At 50.8% G+C, this 27469-nt stretch overlaps 1 protein-coding gene across 1 annotated transcript in view; it reads right to left on the reverse strand.

The window, feature by feature from the left end:
- Positions 1–23547, reverse strand: part of LOC143975971 (uncharacterized) — an 87487-nt gene extending 63940 nt beyond the window's left edge. Inside the window, exons 1-2 of the mRNA XM_077478499.1 lie at positions 23373–23547; positions 2087–2139 (exon numbers count right to left, since the gene is read on the reverse strand). Coding sequence (XP_077334625.1) covers positions 2087–2139; positions 23373–23476 — 157 coding nt within the window. The 5' untranslated portion in view covers positions 23477–23547. The remainder of the gene's footprint in view (positions 1–2086; positions 2140–23372) is intronic.
- Positions 23548–27469: the final 3922 nt, after the last annotated feature.

A 27469-nucleotide genomic window follows, 5' to 3' on the forward strand; every position in this document is an offset into this window, starting at 1 on the left:
CTACTGTGGCTCATTAGATTTGGCCCTTCATAATGCTAATGTTTGTCTGTAGGTCATGTTAAAGGAACTCCCCGGTTTCCTTCTTGGAAGTACGCCTCGGGACTTTTTTAGCATCTCGATAAAAGTCCCTGGTCAGACTGAAACTGAATTTGGAACAAGACCTCTGGAGTTCATTCTATTCTTGAAAATAAATATATATATATATAATTGCGTTTTACAGTTGGCTCCCCCCCCCCACTCCCCCCATGTGCCCCCACTAAATATGAAAGCCGGAGACGCCACTGATCACTAAAATCATTGATCGCCTCCACTATGCTGATAACTTCTGATAGATTGATGACCACTAGTGCACTGATCACCTCTGGTAGACTGATTGTATCTAATATTGCTAAACACATCTGATGGATTCATCACCTCCGGTACAACATTGATCACATCTAATACACTGAACACCTCCAGCAAATTGATTACTGTTTAACTCATTGCTCTCTTCTGATCGATTTGATCGGCTCAAATACACTGAGTGCCTCTGGTTGATTACACTGATCACCTCTAATTCATTGATCTCCGCTGAGTCATTGATAACCTCCAGTGGACGTCTAATAAACTGATCTCCTCTAGTAGACGGATCGACCTTTTAATGTATTTGGTGACGTCTCCCCCTCCCCCCTCTCTACATCGCAGTCTTATATGTGGAAATGCGATGATCGTTATATATTCTTCTGGATCCTGACTGGTGCCGGAGTTGCACTATAACAGGGCCCCTTTATCTGGACATGTTACTGTCAGACCCCATTCACACTGACAGCGCCCGCCGTTAGCGCTGAAGCGCCCCTCATTTCAGCGGCCCTCCATGGAGAGCTCTGCGTTCCGAAGACGTGTCCCCTTTTGGAGGAAGTTTCTGAACGGAATGGAAAGCACAGATCTCTATCTCCTGGTTCCCACAGTGGTGAGGGACTCCTCCACCATCCTAAGTGCACGGCTGGGGGGGGGGGGGCTGTGTTTAGAGAGATTGGCCTCTAATTTTAGAGTCCCGGATATGGTGGGAACCCTGAGGAGAGCACTGGGACATGATGGAGCTATGGTTAGATACCTGGAGTGCATAATAGGATGGCATGAAGGATGGGGGGTCAGCACTGTGATGTAAAGGAGGGTGGGGGGGCTCTTGACTTTTGATGGTGGGGGGCTCTTAACTTTTGATGGTGGGGGGGGGCTCTTAACTTTTGATGGTGGGGGGGGGGCTCTTGACTTTTGATGGTGGGGGGGCTCTTGACTTTTGATGGTGGGGGGCTCTTGACTTTTGATGGTGGGGGGGGGCTCTTGACTTTTGACGGTGGGGGGCTCTTGACTTTTGACGGTGGGGGGGCTCTTGACTTTTGACGGTGGGGGGGCTCTTGACTTTTGACGGTGGGGGGGCTCTTGACTTTTGATGGTGGGGGGCTCTTAACTTTTGATGGTGGGAGGGGGGGCTCTTGACTTTTGATGGTGGGGGGGCTCTTGACTTTTGATGGTGGGGGGCTCTTGACTTTTGACGGTGGGGGGGGCTCTTGACTTTTGATGGTGGGGGGCTCTTAACTTTTGATGGTGGGGGGGGCTCTTGACTTTTGATGGTGGGGGGCTCTTGACTTTTGATGGTGTGGGGGGCTCTTGACTTTTGATGGTGGGGGGGGCTCTTGACTTTTGATGGTGGGGGGGGCTCTTGACTTTTGATGGTGGGGGGGCTCTTGACTTTTGATGGTGGGGGGGGCTCTTGACTTTTGATGGTGGGGGGGGGCTCTTGACACCTGATGTAGGAGGGGTGAGGTCTTACAGATACAACTGGCCCTGTGAAGGCAACCATAATGTTGATGAGGCCCACGATAAAATGAAGTTAGGTACCCCTGGTCTACCCCTAGACATAACGAGTATTTAACCCTTGCAGTGGGGGGGGGGGACCCAGGAGTTGGTGGGTCCCAGATTTGGTTAGACTCTACATGGAGATCTCTGTGACCTCAGTCAGACGATCGGCTGGATTTGGAGACAGACAAGACAGACGTGGTGGAAGAGTCACCAGACGGACACACAGGGATCTCCGACACGCACTCACCTCCGGAATCCATCAGCTTCAGACTCCATTTCTTTTCATATGTGAACACAGCCCTGGGGGGAGGGGAAACACACATCAGAATGGGCAAAACTTCCACAAATCTCCAGATCTTGGCGAAAAAGTCTTTACGAGTGAAAACTCTGAATTTCCCTCATACATGGCTGATACCCTCCACCTATTCAGAGACCTTTCCAGGATCCCCCGATAATCCTCCCGGGATCAATAATCCTTTTTTTTTTCACCTCTAAATCCCAAGCTTCAGATTCTGGAATCCATGTGATTATCATAGGAGAAGCTGGAGGGGTCATTGAAGATACTGTAATGTCTGCCAATACTTTGGGGTCTGTATGTCAGTATTAGGGCTCTGTGTGTCAGTACTGGGCTCAGTATATGAGTTTTGGGGCTCTTTATGTCAGTATTGGGGTTCTGAATGTCGGTATTGGGGTTCTGTATATCAGTATTGGGGTTCTGTATGTTGGTATTGGGGTTCTGTATATCAGTATTGGGGTTCTGTGTGTCAGTATTGGGGTTCTGTATATCAGTATTGGGGTTTTGTATATCAGTATTGGGGTTTTGTATATCAGTATTGGGGTTCTGTATGTTGGTACTGGGGTTTTTGTGTCAGTATTGGGGTTCTGTATATATCGGTATTGGGGTTCTGTGTGTCGGTATTTTCAAAAATACTATGTAGTTTTCTGTAGTCTTCTATAGTCCTACGTAGTCATCTATAGTCCTACGCAGTTGTCTCTAGTCCTACGCAGTTGTCTCTAGTCCTACGCAGTCGTCTCTAGTCCTACGCAGTCGTCTCTAGTCCTACCTCTAGTCCTACGCAGTCGTCTCTAGTCCTACGCAGTCATCTCTAGTCCTACGCAGTCATCTCTAGTCCTACGCAGTCGTCTCTAGTCCTACGCAGTCGTCTCTAGTCCTACGCAGTCATCTCTAGTCCTACGCAGTCGTCTCTAGTCCTACGCAGTCGTCTCTAGTCCTACGCAGTCGCCTCTAGTCCTACGCAGTCGCCTCTAGTCCTACGCAGTCGTCTCTAGTCCTACGCAGTCGCCTCTAGTCCTACGCAGTCGCCTCTAGTCCTACGCAGTCGTCTCTAGTCCTACGCAGTCGTCTCTAGTCCTACGCAGTCGTCTCTAGTTCTACGCAGTCGTCTCTAGTCCTACGCAGTCGTCTCTAGTCCTACGCAGTCATCTCTAGTCCTACGCAGTCGCCTCTAGTCCTACGCAGTCGCCTCTAGTCCTACGCAGTCATCTCTAGTCCTACGCAGTCGCCTCTAGTCCTACGCAGTCATCTCTAGTCCTACGCAGTCGCCTCTAGTCCTACGCAGTCGCCTCTAGTTCTACGCAGTCGTCTCTAGTCCTACGCAGTCTTCTCTAGTCCTACCTCTAGTCCTACGCAGTCGTCTCTAGTCCTACGCAGTCGTCTCTAGTCCTACGCAGTCTTCTCTAGTCCTACGCAGTCTTCTCTAGTCCTACGCAGTCTTCTCTAGTCCTACGCAGTCGTCTATAGTTCTACGCAGTCGTCTCTAGTCCTACGCAGTCGTCTCTAGTCCTACGCAGTCGTCTCTAGTCCTACGTAGTCGTCTCTAGTCCTACGCAGTCTTCTCTAGTCCTACGCAGTCGTCTCTAGTCCTACGCAGTCGTCTCTAGTCCTACCTCTAGTCCTACGCAGTCGTCTCTAGTCCTACGCAGTCGTCTCTAGTCCTACGCAGTCGTCTCTAGTCCTACCTCTAGTCCTACGCAGTCGTCTCTAGTCCTACGCAGTCGTCTCTAGTCCTACGCAGTCGTCTCTAGTCCCATGTAGTCTTCTATATTTGTATGTAGTGTTCTCTAATCCTATGTAGACTGCTATAGTCCTGTGTAGTCTTCTATAATCCTATGTAGCCTTTCATAGCCCTAAGTAGTCTTCTATAGTCTTAAGTAGTCTTCTCCAATCCTATGTAGCCTTCTATAGTCCTATGTAATCTTCTATAGTCCTATGTAATCTTCTATAGTCCTATGTAATCTTCTATAGTCCTATGTAGTCTTCTATAGTCCTATGTAGTCTTCTATAGTCCTATGTAGTCTTCTATAGTCCTATGTAGTCTTCTATAGTCCTATGTAGTCTTCTATAGTTCTATGTAGTCTCTTTCTTATATCCTCTATAAAATAACTGAAAACATTTCAAGCAAATTGCTGCAAGAACTGTACAAGGACCATGATGTTCTCTAATAACCATACAAGACTGTATAAGGACCATAACGCTCTCTAACCATACAGGGCTGTATAAGGACCATAGCACACTCTAATAACCATACAGGACTGTATAGGGACCATAACGCTCTCTAATTACCATATAGGACTGTATAAGGACCATAACACTCTAATAACCATACAGGACTGTATAGGGACCATAACACACTCTAATAACCATACAGGACTGTATAGGGACCATAACACTGTATAATAACCATACAGGGCTGTATAGGGACCATAACACTGTATAATAACCACACAGGACTGTATAGGGACCATAACACTGTATAATAACCATACAGAACTGTATAGGGACCATAACACTGTATAATAACCATACAGGACTGTATAGGGACCATAGCACTCTAATAACCATACAGGACTGTATAGGGACCATAACACTGTATAATAACCACACAGGACTGTATAGGGACCACAACACTGTATAATAATCATACAGAACTGTATAGGGACCATAACACTGTATAATAACCACACAGGACTGTATAGGGACCATAACACTGTATAATAACCATACAGGACTGTATAGGGACCATAACACTGTATAATAACCATACAGGACTGTATAGGGACCATAACACTGTATAATAATCATACAGAACTGTATAGGGACCATAACACTGTATAATAACCATACAGAACTGTATAGGGACCATAACACTGTATAATAACCATACAGGACTGTATAGGGACCATAACACTGTATAATAATCATACAGAACTGTATAGGGACCATAACACTGTATAATAACCATACAGAACTGTATAGGGACCATAACACTGTATAATAACCACACAGGACTGTATAGGGACCATAACACTGTATAATAACCATACAGGACTGTATAGGGATCATAGGCAGCCAGTGATGTGGAGGAGTCGGAGGTGACCCGGGATAATTGCAGAGACTGAGGGATCTCAGGAGGGATAATCCATCTGATGTGTACATTGTTCCTCAGTCTCCTTCCTGTTGCGGTAATTAGCGCAGTAATTAGCTTTGTTCTTGGATGGAGGGGTCTGTGGCGAAGACTCAGCGGAGGGTTCCAGTCACATGCATGGGGCCTGCTGGGGGGGACGCTGTAAGGACTGGGAATACTGGTGTGTATGAGGGGTGCGGAGGCCTCACATATGTCCCACACATGTAGTCCATGGGAGGAATTCTGAGTCTGCTATATACGTAGTCCATGGGAGGAATGTCTGATATATATGGACTGACATCTCCAGCCACATTCCTGGGGGGGGGGGGGGGGGGGTCCGGGTCCAATACATGAGGAGCAACCTCTGAGCACACACAGTACCACCAGATTGTACAATCTACAATGGAGGAACGTCGTCTATGTACCACCCATTCCACACTATGGAGGATCTGGAGTTCCCTGCTCTGCTCCTGCACACCTATCCTGTGATATAATACAGTGTATCCGCAAAGTATTCACAGCGCTTCACTTTTTCTACATTTTGTTATGTCACAGCCTTATTCCAAAATAAATTACATTCATTATTTTCCTCAAAATTCTACAAACCATCCCCCATAATGACAACGTGAGAGAAGTTTGTTTGAAATCTTTGCAAATTTAAAAAAAAATGAAAAAACGGGAGGAGCCTGTGATACTTGTGTACGTGGGAGGAGCCTGTGATACTTGTGTACATGGGAGGGGCCTGTGATACTTGTGTACATGGGAGGAGCCTGTGATACTTGTGTACGTGGGAGGAGCCTGTGATACTTGTGTACGTGGGAGGAGCCTGTGATACTTGTGTACGTGGGAGGAGCCTGTGATACTTCTGTACGTGGGAGGAGCCTGTGATACTTGTGTACGTGGGAGGGGCCTGTGATACTTGTGTACATGGGAGGAGCCTGTGATACTTGTGTACGTGGGAGGAGCCTGTGATGGGAGGAGCCTGTGATACTTGTGTACATGGGAGGAGCCTGTGATGGGTGGAGCCTGTGATACTTATGTACATGGGAGGAGCCTGTGATACTTATGTACATTGGAGGAGCCTATGATGGGAGGAGCCTGTGATACTTATGGACATGGGAGGAGCCTGTGATACTTGTGTACATGGGAGGAGCCTGTGATGCTTATGTACATGGGAGGAGCCTGTGATGGGAGGAGCCTGTGATGGGAGGAGCCTGTGATACTTATGTACATGGGAGGAGCCTGTGATACTTCTGTACGTGGGAGGAGCCTGTGATACTTGTGTACGTGGGAGGAGCCTGTGATACTTGTGTACGTGGGAGGAGCCTGTGATACTTGTGTACGTGGGAGGAGCCTGTGATACTTGTGTACGTGGGAGGAGCCTGTGATACTTCTGTATGTGGGAGGAGCCTGTGATACTTCTGTATGTGGGAGGAGCCTGTGATACTTGTGTACGTGGGAGGAGCCTGTGATACTTGTGTACGTGGGAGGAGCCTGTGATGGGAGGAGCCTGTGATACTTGTGTACATGGGAGGAGCCTGTGATGGGTGGAGCCTGTGATACTTATGTACATGGGAGGAGCCTGTGATACTTATGTACATTGGAGGAGCCTATGATGGGAGGAGCCTGTGATGCTTATGTACATGGGAGGAGCCTGTGATACTTCTGTACGTGGGAGGAGCCTGTGATACTTCTGTATGTGGGAGGAGCCTGTGATACTTCTGTATGTGGGAGGAGCCTGTGATACTTGTGTACGTGGGAGGAGCCTGTGATACTTGTGTACGTGGGAGGAGCCTGTGATACTTGTGTATGTGGGAGGAGCCTGTGATACTTGTGTACGTGGGAGGAGCCTGTGATGGGAGGAGCCTGTGATACTTGTGTACATGGGAGGAGCCTGTGATACTTATGTACATGGGAGGAGCCTGTGATACTTATGTACATGGGAGGAGCCTATGATGGGAGGAGCCTGTGATGCTTATGTACATGGGAGGAGCCTGTGATACTTATGTATATGGGAGGGGCCTATGATGGGAGGAGCCTGTGATACTTATGTACATGGGAGGAGCCTGTGATTCTTGTGTACATGGGAGGAGCCTGTGATACTTATGTACATGGGAGGAGCCTGTGATGGGAGGAGCCTGTGATACTTATGTACATGGGAGGAGTCTGTGATGGGAGGAGCCTGTGATTCTTGTGTACATGGGAAGAGCCTGTGATAATTATGTACATGGGAGGAGCCTATGATGGAAGGAGCCTGTGATACTTATGTACATGGGAGGAGCCTGTGATACTTATGTACATGGGAGGAGCCTGTGATTCTTGTATACATGGGAGGAGCCTGTGATGGGAGGAGCCTCTGATACTTATGTACATGGGATTATTTCCTTTTTTATTTTTAATAAATTTGCAAAAATTTAAAACAAACTTCTCTCATGTTGTCATTATGGGGGATGTTTGTAGAATTTCCAGGAAATTTATGAATTTAATCAATTTTGGAATAAGGCTGGAATGTAACAAAATGTGGAAAAAGTGAAGTGCTGTGAATATTTTCCGGATGCATTTTATATAAAGGAGGGGACAGTGGCCTGACCCCCCCCCCCCCCCATCCTCTCCACCAAGAAGGGGGTCAGCAGAGACATTCCCGATACGGAACACCCCCCTTCCCTGTGAACCTTTCTATACTGCACTCAGCAGGCAGGTGTGGAAGTACAACTCCCAGCATGCTCTGTGGCTGCCCAGATATAATGGGATTATAGTATTACAAGAGCCAAAGATCCGCCAGCTCTATGTTACTCCCCGAAGTCTATCCGGCACCCCGAGGGTTAAACCTTCGGGATATTTCTCGTTCTGGTTACATTGTACTTCACATACCAGAAGATGTAAATATTCCAGGAATGTCCTATTGTCCCGAGCAACACCGGATACAATGTCAATACCGCAAAATGACACCACCTCCCCCCCCCCCTTCCTCTATCCACCACTGTGTGTAATATACACAAGAGCTGACACTCTAATCCCACAATATACTCCTCCCCCTTCCTCTATCCACCGCTGTGTGTAATATACACAAGAGCTGACACTCTAATCCCACAATATACTCCTCCCCCCTTCCTCTGTTCACTGCTGTGTGTAATATACACAAGAGCTGACACTCTAATCCCACAATATACCCCTCCCCCTTCTTCTATTCACCACTATGTGTAATACACACAAGATCTGACAATCTAATCCCACAATATACCCCCCTCCTATATCCACCACTGTGTCTGATATACACAAGAGCTGACACTCTAATCCCATAATATACCCCCCCCCTATCCATCGCTGTGTGTAATAAACACAAGAGCCAACATCTAATCCACTCAGTGCCAAACCCCTCCAGTATATAACAGGAGCCTAAAACTAGGTAAATGCAGGACCAGACAGGGATGAGACCACCATGTGCCGCATCCACCTGGAGCACTGAGCCCCTCACTATTGAATGAGAGCCGGGGATGAGACCACCATGTGCCGCATCCACCTGGAGAGCTGAGCCCCTCACTATATAATGAGAGCCGGGGATGAGACCGCCACGTGTCGCATCCACCTGGAGCGCTGAGCCCCTCATTATATAATGAGAGCCAGGGATGAGACCTCCATGTGCCGCATCCATCTGGAGAGCTGAGCCCCTCACTATATAATGAGAGCCGGGGATGAGTCCCCCTTGTGCCGCATCCACCTGGAGCGCTGGGCCCCTCACTATATAATGAGAGCCGGGGATGAGACCACCATGTGCCGCATCCACCTGGAGCGATGAGCCCCTCACTATAAAATGAGAGCCGGGGATGAGACCGCCACGTGCCGCATCCACCTGGAGCACTGAGCCCCTCACTATATAATGAGAGCCGGGGATGAGACCGCCATGTGCCGCATCACCTGGAGCGCTGAGCCCCTCACTATATAATGAGAGCCGGGGATGAGTCCGCCATGTGCCGCATCCACCTGGAGCGCTGAGCCCCTCACTATATGAGAGCCGGGGATGAGACCGCCATGTGCCGCATCCATCTGGAGCGCTGAGCCCCTCACTATATAATGAGAGCCGGGGATGAGTCCGCCATGTGCCGCATCCACCTGGAGCGCTGAGCCCCTCACTATATAATGAGAGCCGGGGGTGAGACCTCCATGTGCCGCATCCACCTGGAGCGCTGAGCCCCTCACTGTATAATGAGAGCCGGGGATGAGAGCGCCATGTGCCGTATCCACCTGGAGTGCTGAGCCCCTCACTATATAATGATATCCGGGGATGAGACCGCCATGTGCCGCATCCACCTGGAGCGCTGAGCCCCTCACTATATAATGGGAGCCGGGGATGAGTCCGCCATGTGCCGCATCCACCTGGAGCGCTGAGCCCCTCACTATATAATGAGAGCCGGGGATGAGACCGCCACGTGCCGCATCCATCTGGAGCACTGAGCCCCTCACTATATAATGAGAGCCGGGGATGAGACCGCCATGTGCCGCATCACCTGGAGCGCTGAGCCCCTCACTATATAATGAGAGCCGGGGATGAGTCCGCCATGTGCCGCATCCACCTGGAGCGCTGAGCCCCTCACTATATGAGAGCCGGGGATGAGACCGCCATGTGCCGCATCCATCTGGAGCGCTGAGCCCCTCACTATATAATGAGAGCCGGGGATGAGTCCGCCATGTGCCGCATCCACCTGGAGCGCTGAGCCCCTCACTATATAATGAGAGCCGGGGGTGAGACCTCCATGTGCCGCATCCACCTGGAGCGCTGAGCCCCTCACTGTATAATGAGAGCCGGGGATGAGTCCGCCATGTGCCGTATCCACCTGGAGTGCTGAGCCCCTCACTATATAATGATATCCGGGGATGAGACCGCCATGTGCCGCATCCACCTGGAGCGCTGAGCCCCTCACTATATAATGGGAGCCGGGGATGAGTCCGCCATGTGCCGCATCCACCTGGAGCGCTGAGCCCCTCACTATATAATGAGAGCCGGGGATGAGACCGCCACGTGCCGCATCCATCTGGAGCACTGAGCCCCTCACTATATAATGAGAGCCGGGGATGAGACCCCCATGTGCCGCATCCACCTGGAGCGCTGAGCCCCTCACTATATAATGAGAGCCGGGGATGAGACCGCCATGTGCCGCACTCCTCAGTATTAGCAGTACAATTAGACGGCTGTTAACATTCCAGAGACGCTGTTCTATTTTTGTCCCGACAACTCTGATTGGCCGCCATCCAGGCCGGGAGATTTATCTAAACAGAGCGCGACTTACTGATATTTATTATTGGCAATTCCTGGCGACTATCCATCGTATTCCCGTCCTGAGCACCAACCAGGGGTCTACATATGGGAGGAGTCAGGAAAGGCCCCCGTCTGCACCAACCAGGGGTCTACATATGGGAGGAGTCAGTAAAGGTCCCCCTCTGCACCAACTGAGGGTCTACATATGGGAGGAGTCAGGAAAGGCCCCCCTCTGCACCAACCGGGGGTCTACATATGGGAGGAGTCAGGAAAGGCCCCCCTCTGCACCAACCAGGGGTCTACATATGGGAGGAGTCAGTAAAGGTCCCCCTCTGCACCAACTGAGGGTCTACATATGGGAGGAGTCAGGAAAGGTCCCCCTCTGCACCATCTGGGTGGTCTACATATGGGAGGAGTCAGGAAAGGCCCCCCTCTGCACCATCTGGGTGGTCTACATATGGGAGGAGTCAGGAAAGGCCCCCCTCTGCACCAACCGGGGGTCTACATATGGGAGGAGTCAGGAAAGGCCTCCCTCTGCACCAACCGGGGGTCTACATATGGGAGGTGTCAGGAAAGGCCCCCCTCTGCACCAACCAGGGGTCTACATATGGGAGGAGTCAGTAAAGGTCCCCCTCTGCACCAACTGAGGGTCTACATATGGGAGGAGTCAGGAAAGGTCCCCCTCTGCACCAACCGGGGGTCTACATATGGGAGGAGTCAGGAAAGGCCCCCCTCTGCACCATCTGGGTGGTCTACATATGGGAGGAGTCAGGAGAGGTCCCCCTCTGCACCAACCGGGGGTCTACATATGGGAGGAGTCAGGAGAGGTCCCCCCTCTGCACCAGCTAGGGGTCTACATATGGGAGGAGTCAGGAAAGGCCCCCCTCTGCACCAGCTAGGGGTCTACATATGGGAGGAGTCAGGAAAGGTGCCCCTCTGCACCAGCTAGGGGTCTACATATGGGAGGAGTCAGGAAAGGTGCCCCTCTGCACCAGCTGGGGGTCTACATATGGGAGGAGTCAGGAAAGGTCCCCCCTGAACCTTTTAGGGGGTCTACATATGGGAGGAGTCAGGAAAGGTCCCCCTCTGCACCAACCAGGGGTCTACATATGGGAGGAGTCAGGAAAGGTCCCCCTCTGCACCAACCAGGGGTCTACATATGGGAGGAGTCAGGAAAGGTCCCCCTCTGCACCAACCAGGGGTCTACATATGGGAGGAGTCAGGAAAGGTCCCCCTCTGCACCAACCAGGGGGTCTACATATGGGAGGAGTCAGGAAAGGTCCCCCTTGCAGAGAGGAGCTCCAGTTTTTACATCTGGATTCTGAGATGATGATCCACCAAAAATTGGAAATTTCCTGAATTTTTTGTAAAATGATTGACTGTAGAGAGAACTTCCTGGACTCCTCGTCCCCCTGCTCCTGCAGATTGGTCGGATCATGCAAGGTGGCCTCCTGCCCCTGGGGTAATTGGTGACATTCCTTTAGATGGGACGGCTCCGGGTGTCACCCTGTCCTTCCTCTTTCCCTTGAATTCTGACCCAGAGGACTTTGTCCCGTGCAGAGGTTGGATTTTCTTCTTCCTTATGGTTGTCACCAGAGAGTTTAATGAGAGCAGAGAGCGTCACGGATCAGAGTCCCCCTCCTCCCCAACATTACACATTAACCAACCAACGTGAGAAACCAAGGAAGAGGGAACTATAGAGCCAAGCACGTCCAATGTGACCGCATGAGCCGAAAACACCGTAACCAGGCCCGAGGAGTCCCATGATCACCAGAGAGACCCTAGAACCCCCCCGAAACACAGAATTCTTCTCTGGAATGTGACCACAGCTTCAACCTTGTAAATCTTGGATGGAGAAGGAAACATGGCCTCTCTCTGTGATCCTGCTGGGAGATCGCCTGTTACTTCCTGTACAAGAGCTGCAACAGGAAGTGAGGGGAAATCCCAACAGTTGTCACCCGAACTGGTGTCACCATTGGAAGGTTTTCTCTCTATTCCTGTCCTGGTGACTGTAAACTTCTGAAGTTCTCATCATTTTCGGTCCACCAGGAAAATTCTGAATAAGTTCTAATTCACTCCATGACCCGTCCTGAACCTCGCTCCTGCATCATGTCTCCACGTTCCTGAACCTCGCTCCTGCCTCATGTCTCCACGTTCCTGAACCTCACTCCTGCATCATGTCTCCACGTTCCTGAACCTCGCTCCTGCCTCAAGTCTCCATGTTCCTGAACCTCGCTCCTGCCTCATGTCTCCACGTTCCTGAACCTCACTCCTGCATCATGTCTCCACGTTCCTGAACCTCGCTCCTGCCTCAAGTCTCCATGTTCCTGAACCTCACTCCTGCATCATGTCTCCACGTTCCTGAACCTCGCTCCTGCCTCATGTCTCCACGTTCCTGAACCTCGCTCCTGCCTCATGTCTCCACGTTCCTGAACCTCGCTCCTGCATCATGTCTCCACGTTCCTGAACCTCGCTCCTGCCTCAAGTCTCCACGTTCCTGAACCTCGCTCCTGCCTCATGTCTCCACGTTCCTGAACCTCGCTCCTGCCTCAAGTCTCCACGTTCCTGAACCTCGCTCCTGCTTCATGTCTCCACGTTCCTGAACCTCGCTCCTGCATCATGTCTCCACGTTCCTGAACCTCGCTCCTGTCTCAAGTCTCCACATTCCTGAACCTCGCTCCTGCCTCATGTCTCCACCTCCTGAACCTCGCTCCTGCCTCATGTCTCCACGTTCCTGAACCTCGCTCCTGCCTCATGTCTCCACGTTCCTGAACCTCGCTCCTGCCTCATGTCTCCACGTTTCTGAACCTCGCTCCTGCCTCATGTCTCCACGTTCCTGAACCTCGCTCCTGCCTCATGTCTCTACGTTCCTGAACCTCGCTCCTGTCTCAAGTCTCCACGTTCCTGAACCTCGCTCCTGCATCATGTCTTCACGTTCCTGAACCTCGCTCCTGCCTCATGTCTCCACGTTTCTGAACCTCGCTCCTGCCTCATGTCTCCACGTTCCTGAACCTCGCTCCTGCCTCATGTCTCCACGTTCCTGAACCTCGCTCCTGCCTCATGTCTCCACGTTCCTGAACCTCGCTCCTGCCTCATGTCTCCACATTCCTGAACCTCGCTCCTGCCTCATGTCTCCACATTCCTGAACCTCGCTCCTGCCTCATGTCTCCACGTTCCTGAACCTCGCTCCTGCCTCATGTCTCCACCTCCTGAACCTCACTCCTGCCTCATGTCTCCACGTTCCTGAACCTCGCTCCTGCCTCATGTCTCCACGTTCCTGAACCTCACTCCTGCCTCATGTCTCCACGTTCCTGAACCTCACTCCTGCCTCATGTCTCCACGTTCCTGAACCTCACTCCTGCCTCATGTCTCCACGTTCCTGATCCTCGCTCCTGCCTCATGTCTCAACGTTCCTGAACCTCACTCCTGCCTCATGTCTCCACGTTCCTGAACCTCCCAATTTATGATTCCATGCTCCTGAACCCTGCTCCTGACTCGTGACTCCATGTTTTGGGACCTTGCTCCGACTCATAACGCCATGCTCCTGAACCTCGCTCCCGATCCATGACTCCACATTCTGAAACCTTGCTTTCACCTCATGACCTCACAGTCCTGAACCTCACATCTGACTGATGACTCCACATTTCTGAACCTCACTCCAGACTCCTGACTCCATGCTCCTGAACCTCGCTCCCAACTCGTGACTCCATGCTACTGAACCTTGCTCCTGCCTCATAACTCCTGAACCTCGCTCCCGACTCATGACTCCATGCTCTTGAACCTCGCTCTCGACTCATGACTCCATGCACCTGAATCTCGCTACCGACTCATGACTCCATGCACCTGAATCTCGCTACCGACTCATGACTCCATGCTCCTGAACCTCACTTACGACTCATGACTCCTTGTTCCTGAACCATGCTCATGACTCATGACTCCATGCACCTGAATCTCGCTACCGACTCTTGACTCCATGCTCCTGAACCTTCGCTCTCACCTCATGACTCCACATTCCTGAACCTCACTCCTGACTCATGACTCCACTTTCCTGAATCTCGCTCTCTCCAAGGTACTCCACATTCCTAAATCTCATTCCTGACTCATGACTCCATGCTCCTGAACCTTGTTCCCAACTCATGACTCCACGTTCCTGAACCTCACTCCTGACTAATTTCTCCACTTTCTGAATCTCGCTCCTGACTCATAACACCAAGCTCCTAAACCTCGCTCCCGTTTTATGACTCCACATTCTTGAATCTCGTTCCCGACCCATAACTGCACTTTCCCGAACCTCTCCCTTGACCCATGACTCCACATTTCTGAACTTCGCTCCCGACTCATGACTCCATGTTCCTGAACCTCTCTCCTGACTAATTTCTCCACATTTCTGAACCACGCTCCCACCTCATGACTCCATGCTCCTGAACCTCGCTCCCGACTCATGACTCCATGCTCCTGAACCTCGCTCCCGACTCATGACTCCATGCTCCTGAACCTCGCTCCCGACTCATGACTCCATGTTCCTGAACCTTGCTCCTGACTCATGACTCCATGTTCCTGAACCTTTTTCCTGACTCATGACTCCATGCTCCTGAACCTCGCTCCCGACTCATGACTCCATGTTTCTGAACCTTGCTCCTGACTCATGACTCCATGCTCCTGAACCTCGCTCCCGACTCATGACTCCATGTTCCTGAACCTTGCTCCCGACTCATGACTCCATGTTCCTGAACCTTCGCTCTCACCTCATGACTCCATGCTCCTGAACCTTCGCTCTCACCTCATGACTCCACATTCCTAAACCTCAATCCTGACTCATGACTCCACGTTCCTGAACCGCTCTCCTGACTAATTTCTCCACGTTCCTGAATCTCGCTCCTGACTCAAGACACCAAGCTCCCAAACCCCGCTCCCGGTTTATGACTCCACATTCTTGAAACTCGTTCCCGACCCATAACTCCACTTTCCCGAACCTCGCCCTCGACCCATGACTCCACATTTCTGAACCTCGCTCCTACCTCATGACTCCATGCTCCTGACTCATAACTCCATGCTCCTCAACCTCGCTCCCGACTCATGACTCCATGCTCCTCAACCTCTCTCCCGACTAATTTCTCCACATTTCTGAACCTCGCTCCCAACTCATGACTCCATGCTCCTGAACCTTGCTTCCGCTTCGTGACTCCATGTTCCCCAACCTCACTCCCGCCTCATGACTCCATGTTTCTAACCCTAACTCCCATCTCGTGACTCCATGTTCCTGAACCTTATCTCCCACCTGACGACCCCAAATTTCTGAATCTCACCTCCTGTTTATTACTACATGTTCCTGAACCTCACCTCCCACCTCATGTTTCCATGTTCCTGAACCTTGCTTGAGCTTCGTGACTCCATGTTCCCGAATCTCGCTCCCACCTTGTGACTTCATGTTCCTGAACCTCACTCCCACCTTGTGACTTCATGTTCCTGAACCTCACTCCTGCCTCATGACTCCATGTTTCTAACCCTCACTCCCGCCTTGTGACTTCATGTTCCTCAACCTCACTCCTGCCTCATGACTCCATGTTTCTAACCCTCACTCCCGTCTTGTGACTCCATGTTCCTTAACCTCATCTCCCGCCTCATGACTCCATATTGCTGAACCTCACCTCCCACCTCATGTCTCCATGTTCCTGAACCTTGCTTGGAGCTTCATGACTCCATGTTCCCGAATCTCGCTCCCGCCTTGTGACTTCATGTTCCTGAACCTCACTCCCACCTTGTGACACCGTGTTCCTGAACCCCACTCCTGCCTTGTGACACCGTGTGCCTGAACCCCACTACTGCCTTGTGGCACCGTGTTCCTGAACCCCACTCCTGCCTTGTGACACCGTGTTCCTGAACCTCGCTTCTGCTTGGTGTCTCCATGTTCCTGAACCTCACCCCTGCCTCATGACTCTGTGTCCCTCAAGTTCACTCCTGCCTCATGACTCCATGTTCCCCAACCTCACTTCCACCTCGTGACTTTATTCCCTATTACTCAGGATTGTGAGGAGCTCTGCTAGTGCCTCCCATCCTCAGTCCTTATCCCACATACATCCGACACTGTGAGGAGCTCTGCTATGTCATGCCGGCATCTTGAGGTGGCCTCAAGGTACGCTCCTCTGCTGAGCCTCCCTCTCATGGTGTCTGGACATGACTCATTGTTACATTGGACTGTCACCCTCATCCTCCTTCTCTGACCTGGAACAAGTATGAGGCACAGTCACTGGGCGCATGCTTATCCCGGTCAGTGACTGTAAGTGGTGAACCAAAGATTGGGATGACTGAACACCATTCCCATGGACAGTGTGGCCTCTATGAGCCAAGGACAGGAATGTCACCCTGTCAGGTACACACCATCCCCTCAGCATTACCTAACGCAATGCCTGTGTGAGAAGCCCCAAATGGAAGCTGCCAAATCTCTGACTCCCAGGCCACATGCTGGTCTCATGGTGGTGCAGCAGAGCCAAGTTCAACTTTATGCTTCTTGAATGGACTGTCCTGATCAGAGCAATGCCAGCTTGCATCAGCAGATTCTCACACAGGTTTTCTGCTTAGGAGATGATCAGAGACTGCAGACATGATACAGGAGATGATCAGAGACTGCAGACATAGTACAGGAGATGATCAGAGACTGCAGACATGATACAGGAGATGATCAGAGACTGCAGACATGATACAGGAGATGATCAGAGACTGCAGACATGGTACAGGAGATGATCAGAGACTGCAGACATAGTACAGGAGATGATCAGAGACTGCAGACATGGTACAGGAGATGATCAGAGACTGCAGACATGATACAGGAGATGATCAGAGACTGCAGACATGGTACAGGAGATGATCAGAGACTGCAGACATAGTACAGGAGATGATCCGAGACTGCAGACATAGTGCATGAGATGATCAGAGACTGCAGACATGGTACAGGAGATGATCAGAGACTGCAGACATGATACAGGAGATGATCAGAGACTGCAGACATGGTACAGGAGATGATCAGAGACTGCAGACATAGTACAGGAGATGATCCGAGACTGCAGACATAGTGCATGAGATGATCAGAGACTGCAGACATAGTACAGGAGATGATCAGAGACTGCAGACATAGTACAGGAGATGATCAGAGACTGCAGACATGGTACAGGAGATGATCAGAGACTGCAGACATGGTACAGGAGATGATCAGAGACTGCAGACATGGTACAGGAGATGATCCGAGACTGCAGACATAGTACATGAGATGATCAGAGACTGCAGACATGGTACAGGAGATGATCAGAGACTGCAGACATGGTACAGGAGATGATCAGAGACTGCAGACATGGTACAGGAGATGATCAGAGACTGCAGACATGGTACAGGAGATGATCAGAGACTGCAGACATGGTACAGGAGATGATCAGAGACTGCAGACATGGTACAGGAGATGATCAGAGACTGCAGACATGGTACAGGAGATGATCAGAGACTGCAGACATGGTACAGGAGATGATCAGAGACTGCAGACATGGTACAGGAGATGATCAGAGACTGCAGACATGGTACAGGAGATGATCAGAGACTGCAGACATGGTACAGGAGATGATCAGAGACTGCAGACATAGTACAGGAGATGATCAGAGACTGCAGACATGGTACAGGAGATGATCAGAGACTGCAGACATGATACAGGAGATGATCAGAGACTGCAGACATGGTACAGGAGATGATCAGAGACTGCAGACATGGTACAGGAGATGATCAGAGACTGCAGACATGGTACAGGAGATGATCAGAGACTGCAGACATAGTACAGGAGATGATCAGAGACTGCAGACATAGTACAGGAGATGATCAGAGACTGCAGACATGATACAGGAGATGATCAGAGACTGCAGACATAGTACAGGAGATGATCAGAGACAGCAGACATAGTACAGGAGATGATCAGAGACTGCAGACATGGTACAGGAGATGATCAGAGACTGCAGACATGATACAGGAGATGGTCAGAGACTGCAGACATGATACAGGAGATGGTAAGAGACTGCAGACATAGTACAGGAGATGATCAGAGACTGCAGACATGGTACAGGAGATGATCAGAGACTGCAGACATGGTACAGGAGATGATCAGAGACTGCAGACATGGTACAGGAGATGATCAGAGACTGCAGACATGGTACAGGAGATGGTCAGAGACTGCAGACATAGTACAGGAGATGATCAGAGACTGCAGACATAGTACAGGAGATGATCAGAGACTGCAGACATAATACAGGAGATGATCAGAGACTGCAGACATAGTACAGGAGATGATCAGAGACTGCAGACATAATACAGGAGATGATCAGAGACTGCAGACATAATACAGGAGATGATCAGAGACTGCAGACATGGTACAGGAGATGATCCATCCCCACCAACCAATCACCATACACTATGCTCTCCTATCACAACCAATCACTGTTCATGTTTATACGGACACACACCCTCCCTGACTCCGCCTACTTCTATCTCTGACATTCTACAATCAGAGACCACGGCTCGGTTACCATAGTGACGGGCTCAGGCTTGTGCAGGGTCCTAGAGACCAACCCAACTTTCCCATCCCGCCCTGCACCCCACCAATCATGAGAAGCCTGGCCAGGAAATGCCTCACTGCCTCTGATTGGTGGGTGCAGGGCGACTTCCTAGCGGGATCGGGCTGGTGGGTTGGGACTAGGACCACAAACATGCCTGAGCCAATCCCTACTTACCATGTCACAGGAGACTGCGAGAGACCGCTACCACGTTATAATACAATGCCAGAGACTACGGCTAGATCACAGGAGACTGCGAGAGACCGCTACCACGTTATAATACAATGCCAGAGACTACGGCTAGATCACAGGAGACTGCGAGAGACCGCTACCACGTTATAATACAATCCTAGAGACTACGGCTAGATCACAGGAGACCGCGAGAGACCGCTACCACGTTATAATACAATGCTAGAGACTACGGCTAGATCACAGGAGACTGCGAGAGACCGCTACCACGTTATAATACAATCCTAGAGACTACGGCTAGATCACAGGAGACTGCGAGAGACCGCTACCACGTTATAATACAATCCTAGAGACTACGGCTAGATCACAGGAGACCGCGAGAGACTGCTACCACGTTATAATACAATGCTAGAGACTACGGCTAGAACACAGGAGACTGCGAGAGACCGCTACCACGTTATAATACAATGCTAGAGACTACGGCTAGAACACAGGAGACTGCGAGAGACCACTACCACGTTACAGGAGACTGCCAGAGACTACGGCTAGATCACAGGAGACTGCGAGAGACCGCTACCACGTTATAATACAATGCCAGAGACTACGGCTAGATCACAGGAGACTGCGAGAGACCGCTACCACGTTATAATACAATGCCAGAGACTACGGCTAGATCACAGGAGACTGCGAGAGATCGCTACCACGTTATAATACAATGTTAGAGACTACGGCTAGATCACAGGAGACTGCGAGAGACCGCTACCACGTTATAATACAATGTTAGAGACTACGGCTAGATCACAGGAGACTGCGAGAGACCGCTACCACGTTATAATACAATGCTAGAGACTACGGCTAGATCACAAGAGACTGCGAGAGACCGCTACCACGTTATAATACAATGCTGGAGACTACGGCTAGATCACAGGAGACTGCGAGGGACCGCTACCACGTTACAGGAGACTGCCAGAGCTGTCACACTAGAACTCCCCCGGCTGCTCCCATATTACAGTAGATTTCATGGTATTTATATTGTTGTAGGCGAGTGCCAGAGACACCTATCATGGAGACTGAGAGACTGCTTCTATGTCACATGAGACTGCTAGAGACTCACATAGGGCAGCTGACAGAACCTCCAGACTGGCCGCAGCGGAGGAGATGTGAGCGGACAGCCTCCGCTGGGTATTGATAGAGGGAGGTGTGTGCTGTCAGTGCCCCTCCCCCTCCTGTCCTCTGGGAGGATGAATGCCGTGTGTGGGGGTCTTCAATCAATGATATATATTGATGTATGGTGACTCCATCATCACCATCCTCACTCAGATACCCCGACCATCTCCACATGACACCCCACCCCCCCTCGTACAGTGAGACTCATCATCACCATCCTCACTCAGATACCCCGACCATCTCCTGATATGAGATGACATGGGTCATCTCATATCAGGACCCCCCCCCCCCCCCCCCCGTGGTGTGACTCACCTTATATCAGAAACCCCTAGACATGGCTCATCTTATATTAAGCTCACATTGCTAAGGTACTCCTTGATGTGGGTCATTCTGTATAAAGTTCCTCATGCTGTGGGTCATCGCATCTGAGGTACCCCTTTGTACAAGTGATCCCTTTATTAAGTATTAACATTAAGTTGGTATGGGTCATCTACTCCTTGTTCTGGGTCATCTACCTCATGGTCTGGGTCATCTACCCCTTGTTCTGGGTCATCTACCTCATGGTCTGGGTCATCTACCCCTTGGTCTGGGCCATCTTCCTCTTGGTATGGGTCATCAACCTCTTGGTCTGGGTCATCTACCTCTTGGTCTGGGTCATCAACCTCTTGGTCTGGGTCATCTACCTCTTGGTCTGGGTCATCAACCTCTTGGTCTGGGTCATCTACCTCTTGGTCTGGGTCATCTACCTCTTGGTCTGGGTCATCTACCCCTTGGTCTGGCTCATCTTCCTCTTGGTCTGGGTCATCTACCTCTTGGTCTGGGTCATCTACCTCTTGGTCTGGGTCATCTACCTCTTGGTCTGGGTCATCTACCCCTTGGTCTGGGTCATCAACCTCTTGGTCTGGGTCATCAACCTCTTGGTCTGGGTCATCTACCTCTTGGTCTGGGTCATCTACCCCTTGGTGTGGGTCATCTACCTCTTGGTCTGGGTCATCTACCCCTTGGTCTGGGTCATCTACCCCTTGGTCTGGGTCATCAACCTCTTGGTCTGGGTCATCAACCTCTTGGTCTGGGTCATCTACCTCTTGGTCTGGGTCATCTACCCCTTGGTGTGGGTCATCTACCTCTTGGTCTGGGTCATCTACCTCTTGGTCTGGGTCATCAACCTCTTGGTCTGGGTCATCTACCTCTTGGTCTGGGTCATCTACCCCTTGGTGTGGGTCATCTACCCCTTGGTCTGGGTCATCTACCCCTTGGTCTGGGTCATCTACCTCTTGGTCTGGGTCATCTACCCCTTGTTGTGGGTCATCTTCCTCCTGGTATGGGTGATCTACCCCTTGGTGTGGGTCATCTACCTCTTGGTGTGGGTCATCTACCTCTTGGTGTGGGTCATCTACCTCTTGGTGTGGGTCATCTTCCTCCTGGTATGGGTCATCAACCTCTTGGTCTGGATCATCTACCCCTTGGTGTGGGTCATCTACCTCTTGGTGTGGGTCATCTACCTCTTGGTGTGGGTCATCTTCCTCTTGGTGCGGGTCATCTTACTCCTGGTATGGGTCATCTACCCCTTGGTGTGGGTCATCTTCCTCCTGGTATGGGTCATCTACCCCTTGGCATGGGTCATCTTCCTCTTGGTATGGGTCATCTTACTCCTGGTATGGGTCATCTACCCCTTGGCATGGGTCGTCTTCCTCTTTGTATGGGTCACCTACCTCTTGGTATGGGACATCTACCCCTTGGTTTGGGTCATCTACCTCTTGGTGTGGGTCATCTTCCTCCTGATATGGGTCATCTACCCCTTGGTATGGGTCATCTTTTTCTTGGTATGGGTCATCTACCCCTTGGTATGGGGTCATCTACCCCTTGGTATGGAGTCATCTTTCTCTTGGTATGGGTCATCTACCCCTAGATGTGGGTCATTGAAAACCAGGTACCCCTTGGTGTGGATCATCTGATATCAGGTATCACCTACCCCTTGGTGTGGGTCACCTACATCTTGATGTGGGTCACCTACCCCTTGGTGTGGGTCATCTTTTTTTAAGTAACCCTTTACATACAGACACAAGTTTATAAATATCCTGAGTATTTGTATTATAATAGAGCTACTAAGTGCCCTTGAAGGTGATCAGGTTGATGACCGACATAATCCATGACCTCATCATTATTATGTCCAATCACGGTTAGGGTTCGGGTGTAGGGTTTCCTGTGATGTATATAATAATGTGATTGGATATAAAAATGCTGATGTCATAGATGATGTAAGTCATCGAGCAGATCACCTTGAAAAGTAGGTAATCCTGTATTTTAGGAGGGAATATTTTATGGATACTTTTGTATATTGTTAGTCTTGGAATCCATTCCAGGAATTTTTGCTGCCCTCATTCTGGAAGGCTCCATATTTCGGGGGTATGAATCATTTCCTCTGACCCCCTTCTTGTATATTCCTTGCCTCCAGCCTGGCATTGGGTGTAACTGCTCAGCTCTTTGGTATTATAAACCTATTTGGGTCTTGTTGGTAGTCGTAGTGTCCTCCATCCTGAACTTCATGAAGTCCCCTCCACCCTCCTTCCTCAGGGGCCCCGGGGTCACTGGGTACTCATGGGCCCTGGAAGAGGTGGGTTCTGGGATTGTCTGAGGTCGGGGGAAGAATTGGGGAAGTTTGGTGTGTGGGACAGTCAGACGGGGAGCCGGCATCGGGTAAATACAGGTGGCCCCCAGTGATGCCCCCATCTTCTCCTCTGACACATCATTAGTATGCAGTGCAGAACTTTCTATGCTCATTCCAGAACCTGCCCCCCTCCCTTCCCTTACCCCTGATCCCAGCCCATCCTAAACCCTACCCCTGCTCTGTGCCCCCCCCCCTCTTCCCCATGCCCACTGTGGCTGGCACCCCTTCCCTGGAAAGTGTCTCACCAGTCAGTGGAGATGCGTTCATTGAGGATGTCCTCTTTGGCAGTGATGAGGGACAGGCCATAGGTGTCCAGGTTAAGGGCATTCATGTCGGCGTGAGGTCTCATGTCTGCCTGGAGCTGGGAAGTTTTCTGTCTCTCCCTCTTCAGTCTCCAGTCTAGAATGATTTTCCTTTCTTCTCCCTCTCCTCCTCCTCCTCCTCCTCCTCCTCCTGTGTGCCTCTCCCCCTCCCCCTCCCTCCTCCACTTCTCTTCCTCAACTTTATGTCACTTCTCTAACTTTCTCTTTTCAAGGTGCCCCTGTGAGTCTGATCCAGGCCATTCCCTCTCCTTGACCCGGTTCTCTCTGTGTGCCAACTCCCTCGGGGTCCCGGTTCTCTCAGTGTGCCAGTTCCCTCGGGGTCCCGGTTTTTCTGGCAATGCCGGGTTTTCTTGGTGTGTCTGATCCCTCATTGTCCCGTTTCCTTCATTCTGCCAGTTACTTTGTTCCCTGGTCTCCTTGTTGTGCCAGTTCCATCGGTTCATCAGTTCCCTCCTTGCTCTGATTCTCTTGGTGTGCCAGTTCCCTCAGGGCCCCAGTCCGCATAATGCCAGGGTTTCTTGGTGTGCCAGTTCCCTCAGGGCCCCAGTCTTCACATAATGCCAGGGTTTCTTCGTGTGCCAGTTCCCTCAGTGCCTCGGCTTCCTCGGTTTGCAGTTCCTTCTGCGCCCCGGGTTCTCTCAGTGTGCCAGTTCCCTCGGGGTCCCGGTTTTTCTCATAATGCCGGGTTTTCTTGGTGTGTCTGATCCCTCATTGTCCCGTTTCCTTCATTCTGCCAGTTACTTTGTTCCCTGGTCTCCTTGTTGTGCCAGTTCCATCGGTTCATCAGTTCCCTCCTTGCTCTGATTCTCTTGGTGTGCCAGTTCCCTCAGGGCCCCAGTCCGCATAATGCCAGGGTTTCTTGGTGTGCCAGTTCCCTCAGGGCCCCAGTCTTCACATAATGCCAGGGTTTCTTCGTGTGCCAGTTCCCTCAGTGCCTCGGCTTCCTCGGTTTGCAGTTCCTTCTGCGCCCCGGGTTCTCTCAGAGTGCCAGTTCCTTTAGTACCCTGGTTTTCTCGTAATAACAGTTTTCTTGGTGTGCCAGTTCCCTCACTGCCCCGTTTCCCTCTTTGTGCCAGTTCCTTTAGTTCCTCCGGTTTCCTTGTTGTGCCAGTTCCATTGATGTATCAGTTGCTGCAGTGCTCTGGTTCTGTTGCTGTGCCAGTTCACTCAGTGCCCTGGTTTCTTTAGTTGTCCAGTTCACTCAGTGCCCTGGTTCTCTTGGCATGCTGGTTTATTCAGTGCCCCAGTTCTCTCATTATGCCAGTGATTTTGGTCAGTTTCCTCACTGCCCCAGTTCCCTCATCGTGCCAGTTCCTTCACTTCCCCTGTTGTGCCAGTTTGATCCGTGTGTCAGTTCCCTGGTTCCCTCGGTGTGCCAGTTCCCTCCGTTTTTTGGTTCCTTCAGTGTGCCAGTTCAGTCAGTGCCTTAGTACCCTCAATAGGCCAGTTCCTTTGTTGCCCAGTGCCCAAGCGCCCTGGTTCTGCCCGTTCCCTAGGTGTGCCAGTTTCCTTGGTGATCAGTTTCATTGGTTCTATGGTTCCCTTGGTGTTCCAGTTCCCTCAATAGGCCAATTCCCTCATTGCCCCAGTTCCCTCAGTGCCCCAATTCCCTTTGTATGCCAATTCCCTCGGGAGTCAATTCCCTCTGTGCCCCAGTTTCTTCCGTGCCCAAAATCCCTTTGTATGCTAATTACCTCGGGAGTCAATTCCCTCTGTGCCCCAGTTTCTTCTGTGCCCAAAATCCCTTTGTATGCCAATTACCTCAGGAGTCAATTACCTCTGTGCCCCAGTTTCTTCTGTGCCCATATTCCCTTTGTATGCCAATTACCTCAGGAGTCAATTCCCTCTGTGCCCCAGTTTCTTCCGTGTCCTAGTTCCCTCAGTGCCCCAATTCCCTTTGTATGCCAATTCCCTCGGGAGTCAATTCCCTCTGTGCACCAGTTTCTTCAGTGCCCCAATTCCCTTTGTATGCCAATTACCTCAGGAGTCAATTCCCTCGGTGCCCCAGTTTCTTCCATGCCCTAGTTCCATCAGTGCCCCAATTCCCTTTGTATGCCAATTCCCTCGGGAGTCAATTCCCTCAGTGCTCCAGTTTCTTCAGTGCCCCAGTTCCCTCAGTGCCCCAATTGCCTTTGTATGCCAATTCCCTTGGGAGTAAATTCCTTCTGTGCCCCAGTTTCTTCAGTGCCCCAATTCCCTTAGTGCCCTAGTTCCTTTGGTTTCTAGTTTCATTGTTTCTCTATTTCCCTCGGTATGCCAATTCCCCTTAGTGCCAAATTCCCTCGGTGTGCCGTTTCCACCCCATCCTGATCATCTCTCACCCGTCTGTGCCACATTGTCACCAACATTTCATGCCGTTTGCTGGGATTCCACCAGCCGGCCAGGCGGGGGCTCTCCTCACTCCGGTCTCAGCGTTTTTTTTCTATTTGGGAATTGTCACGTCTTTGTGGAATTCACATGTTTGCATTTTGTATGTTTTTACTGAAAACGTCACCTCGCCCTCTGACCCCGAGTGTCACCACGCACCCACAATCCCCGCCATCAGATACCCCCACCAACCATGAAATAACCAGACGTCTAATAGACGGGAATCAGCCATACAGCGTCAGGCTTTTCATGGTGACCCCCTTTTCAATGTCGATGGACAAAGTCAACATTTTAATACACAAAAAAAAAAGAATTGTACAATAAGATGATGATTGTACGGAATTGTCGGATTCCCCCAAAACGCACACAGATTCCGTTTGTACATATAGAATGGACATTGTATGGAATTGTACAACCGCTCTACACACCTAGCAATCCATTTTTTTTTTTTTTACAGTTTTTCCCATCCAAGCTCATTCATTTTTTCACGGTTGGATTGGATCTTCTATGACCTCCCATGTATGTTGTGATATTTGTACAATTCTACACTAACTCTTAATTGTGGGGATCGAGACGGAGAATAGGCAGTCTCCCCATATTTACAGATGGGATCTGGGCGGGATCTGGGCGGGACCAATCTGTAAAGTGAGCATGATTGGCCTGCATAGGCAAACGCAATCATGTCGGAGATTTATGTGGTGGGGCTTTTCCGTTGAGCCCAATAGACACCACGCTCCAAGCCCTGATGAAGGGGGATTGTTGGCCTAGAAACGCGTTGCTTGTCTTTGGTAGTCCTGTTGTCACTCGTGTTATGATAAGGACTTTGAACTCTTTTCATTTTCAGGTGGATTTCTCAATCGGACGTCCCCTATATTCCGGGGGACTCCATGCTTTGCGTAGATCTGCCGAAGAAAGGCCAGTTGGCATAACTGATGATTCCTCGTTATGGGTTAAGGCCTCACTCCATCTTCCTTTTAACTCATAAAATGGGCATGATCGGGCGGTGCGCCGTCCCAACAAGTGGGCGGACCAAATTTTGATCCTGGGCGGGGTTAACAAAGTCTGTATTATTGGTAAGTATTAGGTGAACGTTTGTGCTGCATCACTTTGCAATGGTTGAGACCAAGTCAGAATTAGCATATTGCGCACAGCGCCAGAAGCCCAGTTCTGATTGGTTGCTCAGACGCCCCGGTTCTGATTGGTTGCTCAGAGGCCCCGGTTCTGATTGGTTGCTCAGAGGCCCCGGTTCTGATTGGTTGCTCAGAGGCCCCGGTTCTGATTGGTTGCTCAGACGCCCCGGTTCTGATTGGTTGCTCAGACGCCCCGGTTCTGATTGGTTGCTCAGAGGCCGCGGTTCTGATTGCTTGCTCAGAGGCCCCGGTTCTGATTGGTTGCTCAGAGGCCCCCGGTTCTGATTGGATGCTCAGAGGCCCCGGTTCTGATTGGTTGCTCAGAAGCCCCGCTTCTGATTGGTTTCTCAGAGGCCCGGTTCTAACCGGTTGCTCAGAGGCCCCGGTTCTGATTGGTTGCTCAGAGGCCCGGTTCTGAGTGGTTGCTCAGAGGCCCGGTTCTGAGTGGTTGCTCAGAGGCCCCGGTTCTGAGTGGTTTCTCAGAGGCCCCGGTTCTAAATGGTTGCTTAGAGTCCCCGGTTC

This window comes from Lithobates pipiens, unplaced genomic scaffold, assembly GCF_037356315.1.
Source record: "Lithobates pipiens isolate NorthernLeopardFrog02 unplaced genomic scaffold, aLitPip1_a1.2 Scaffold_13, whole genome shotgun sequence".
NCBI lineage: Eukaryota > Metazoa > Chordata > Amphibia > Anura > Ranidae > Lithobates > Lithobates pipiens.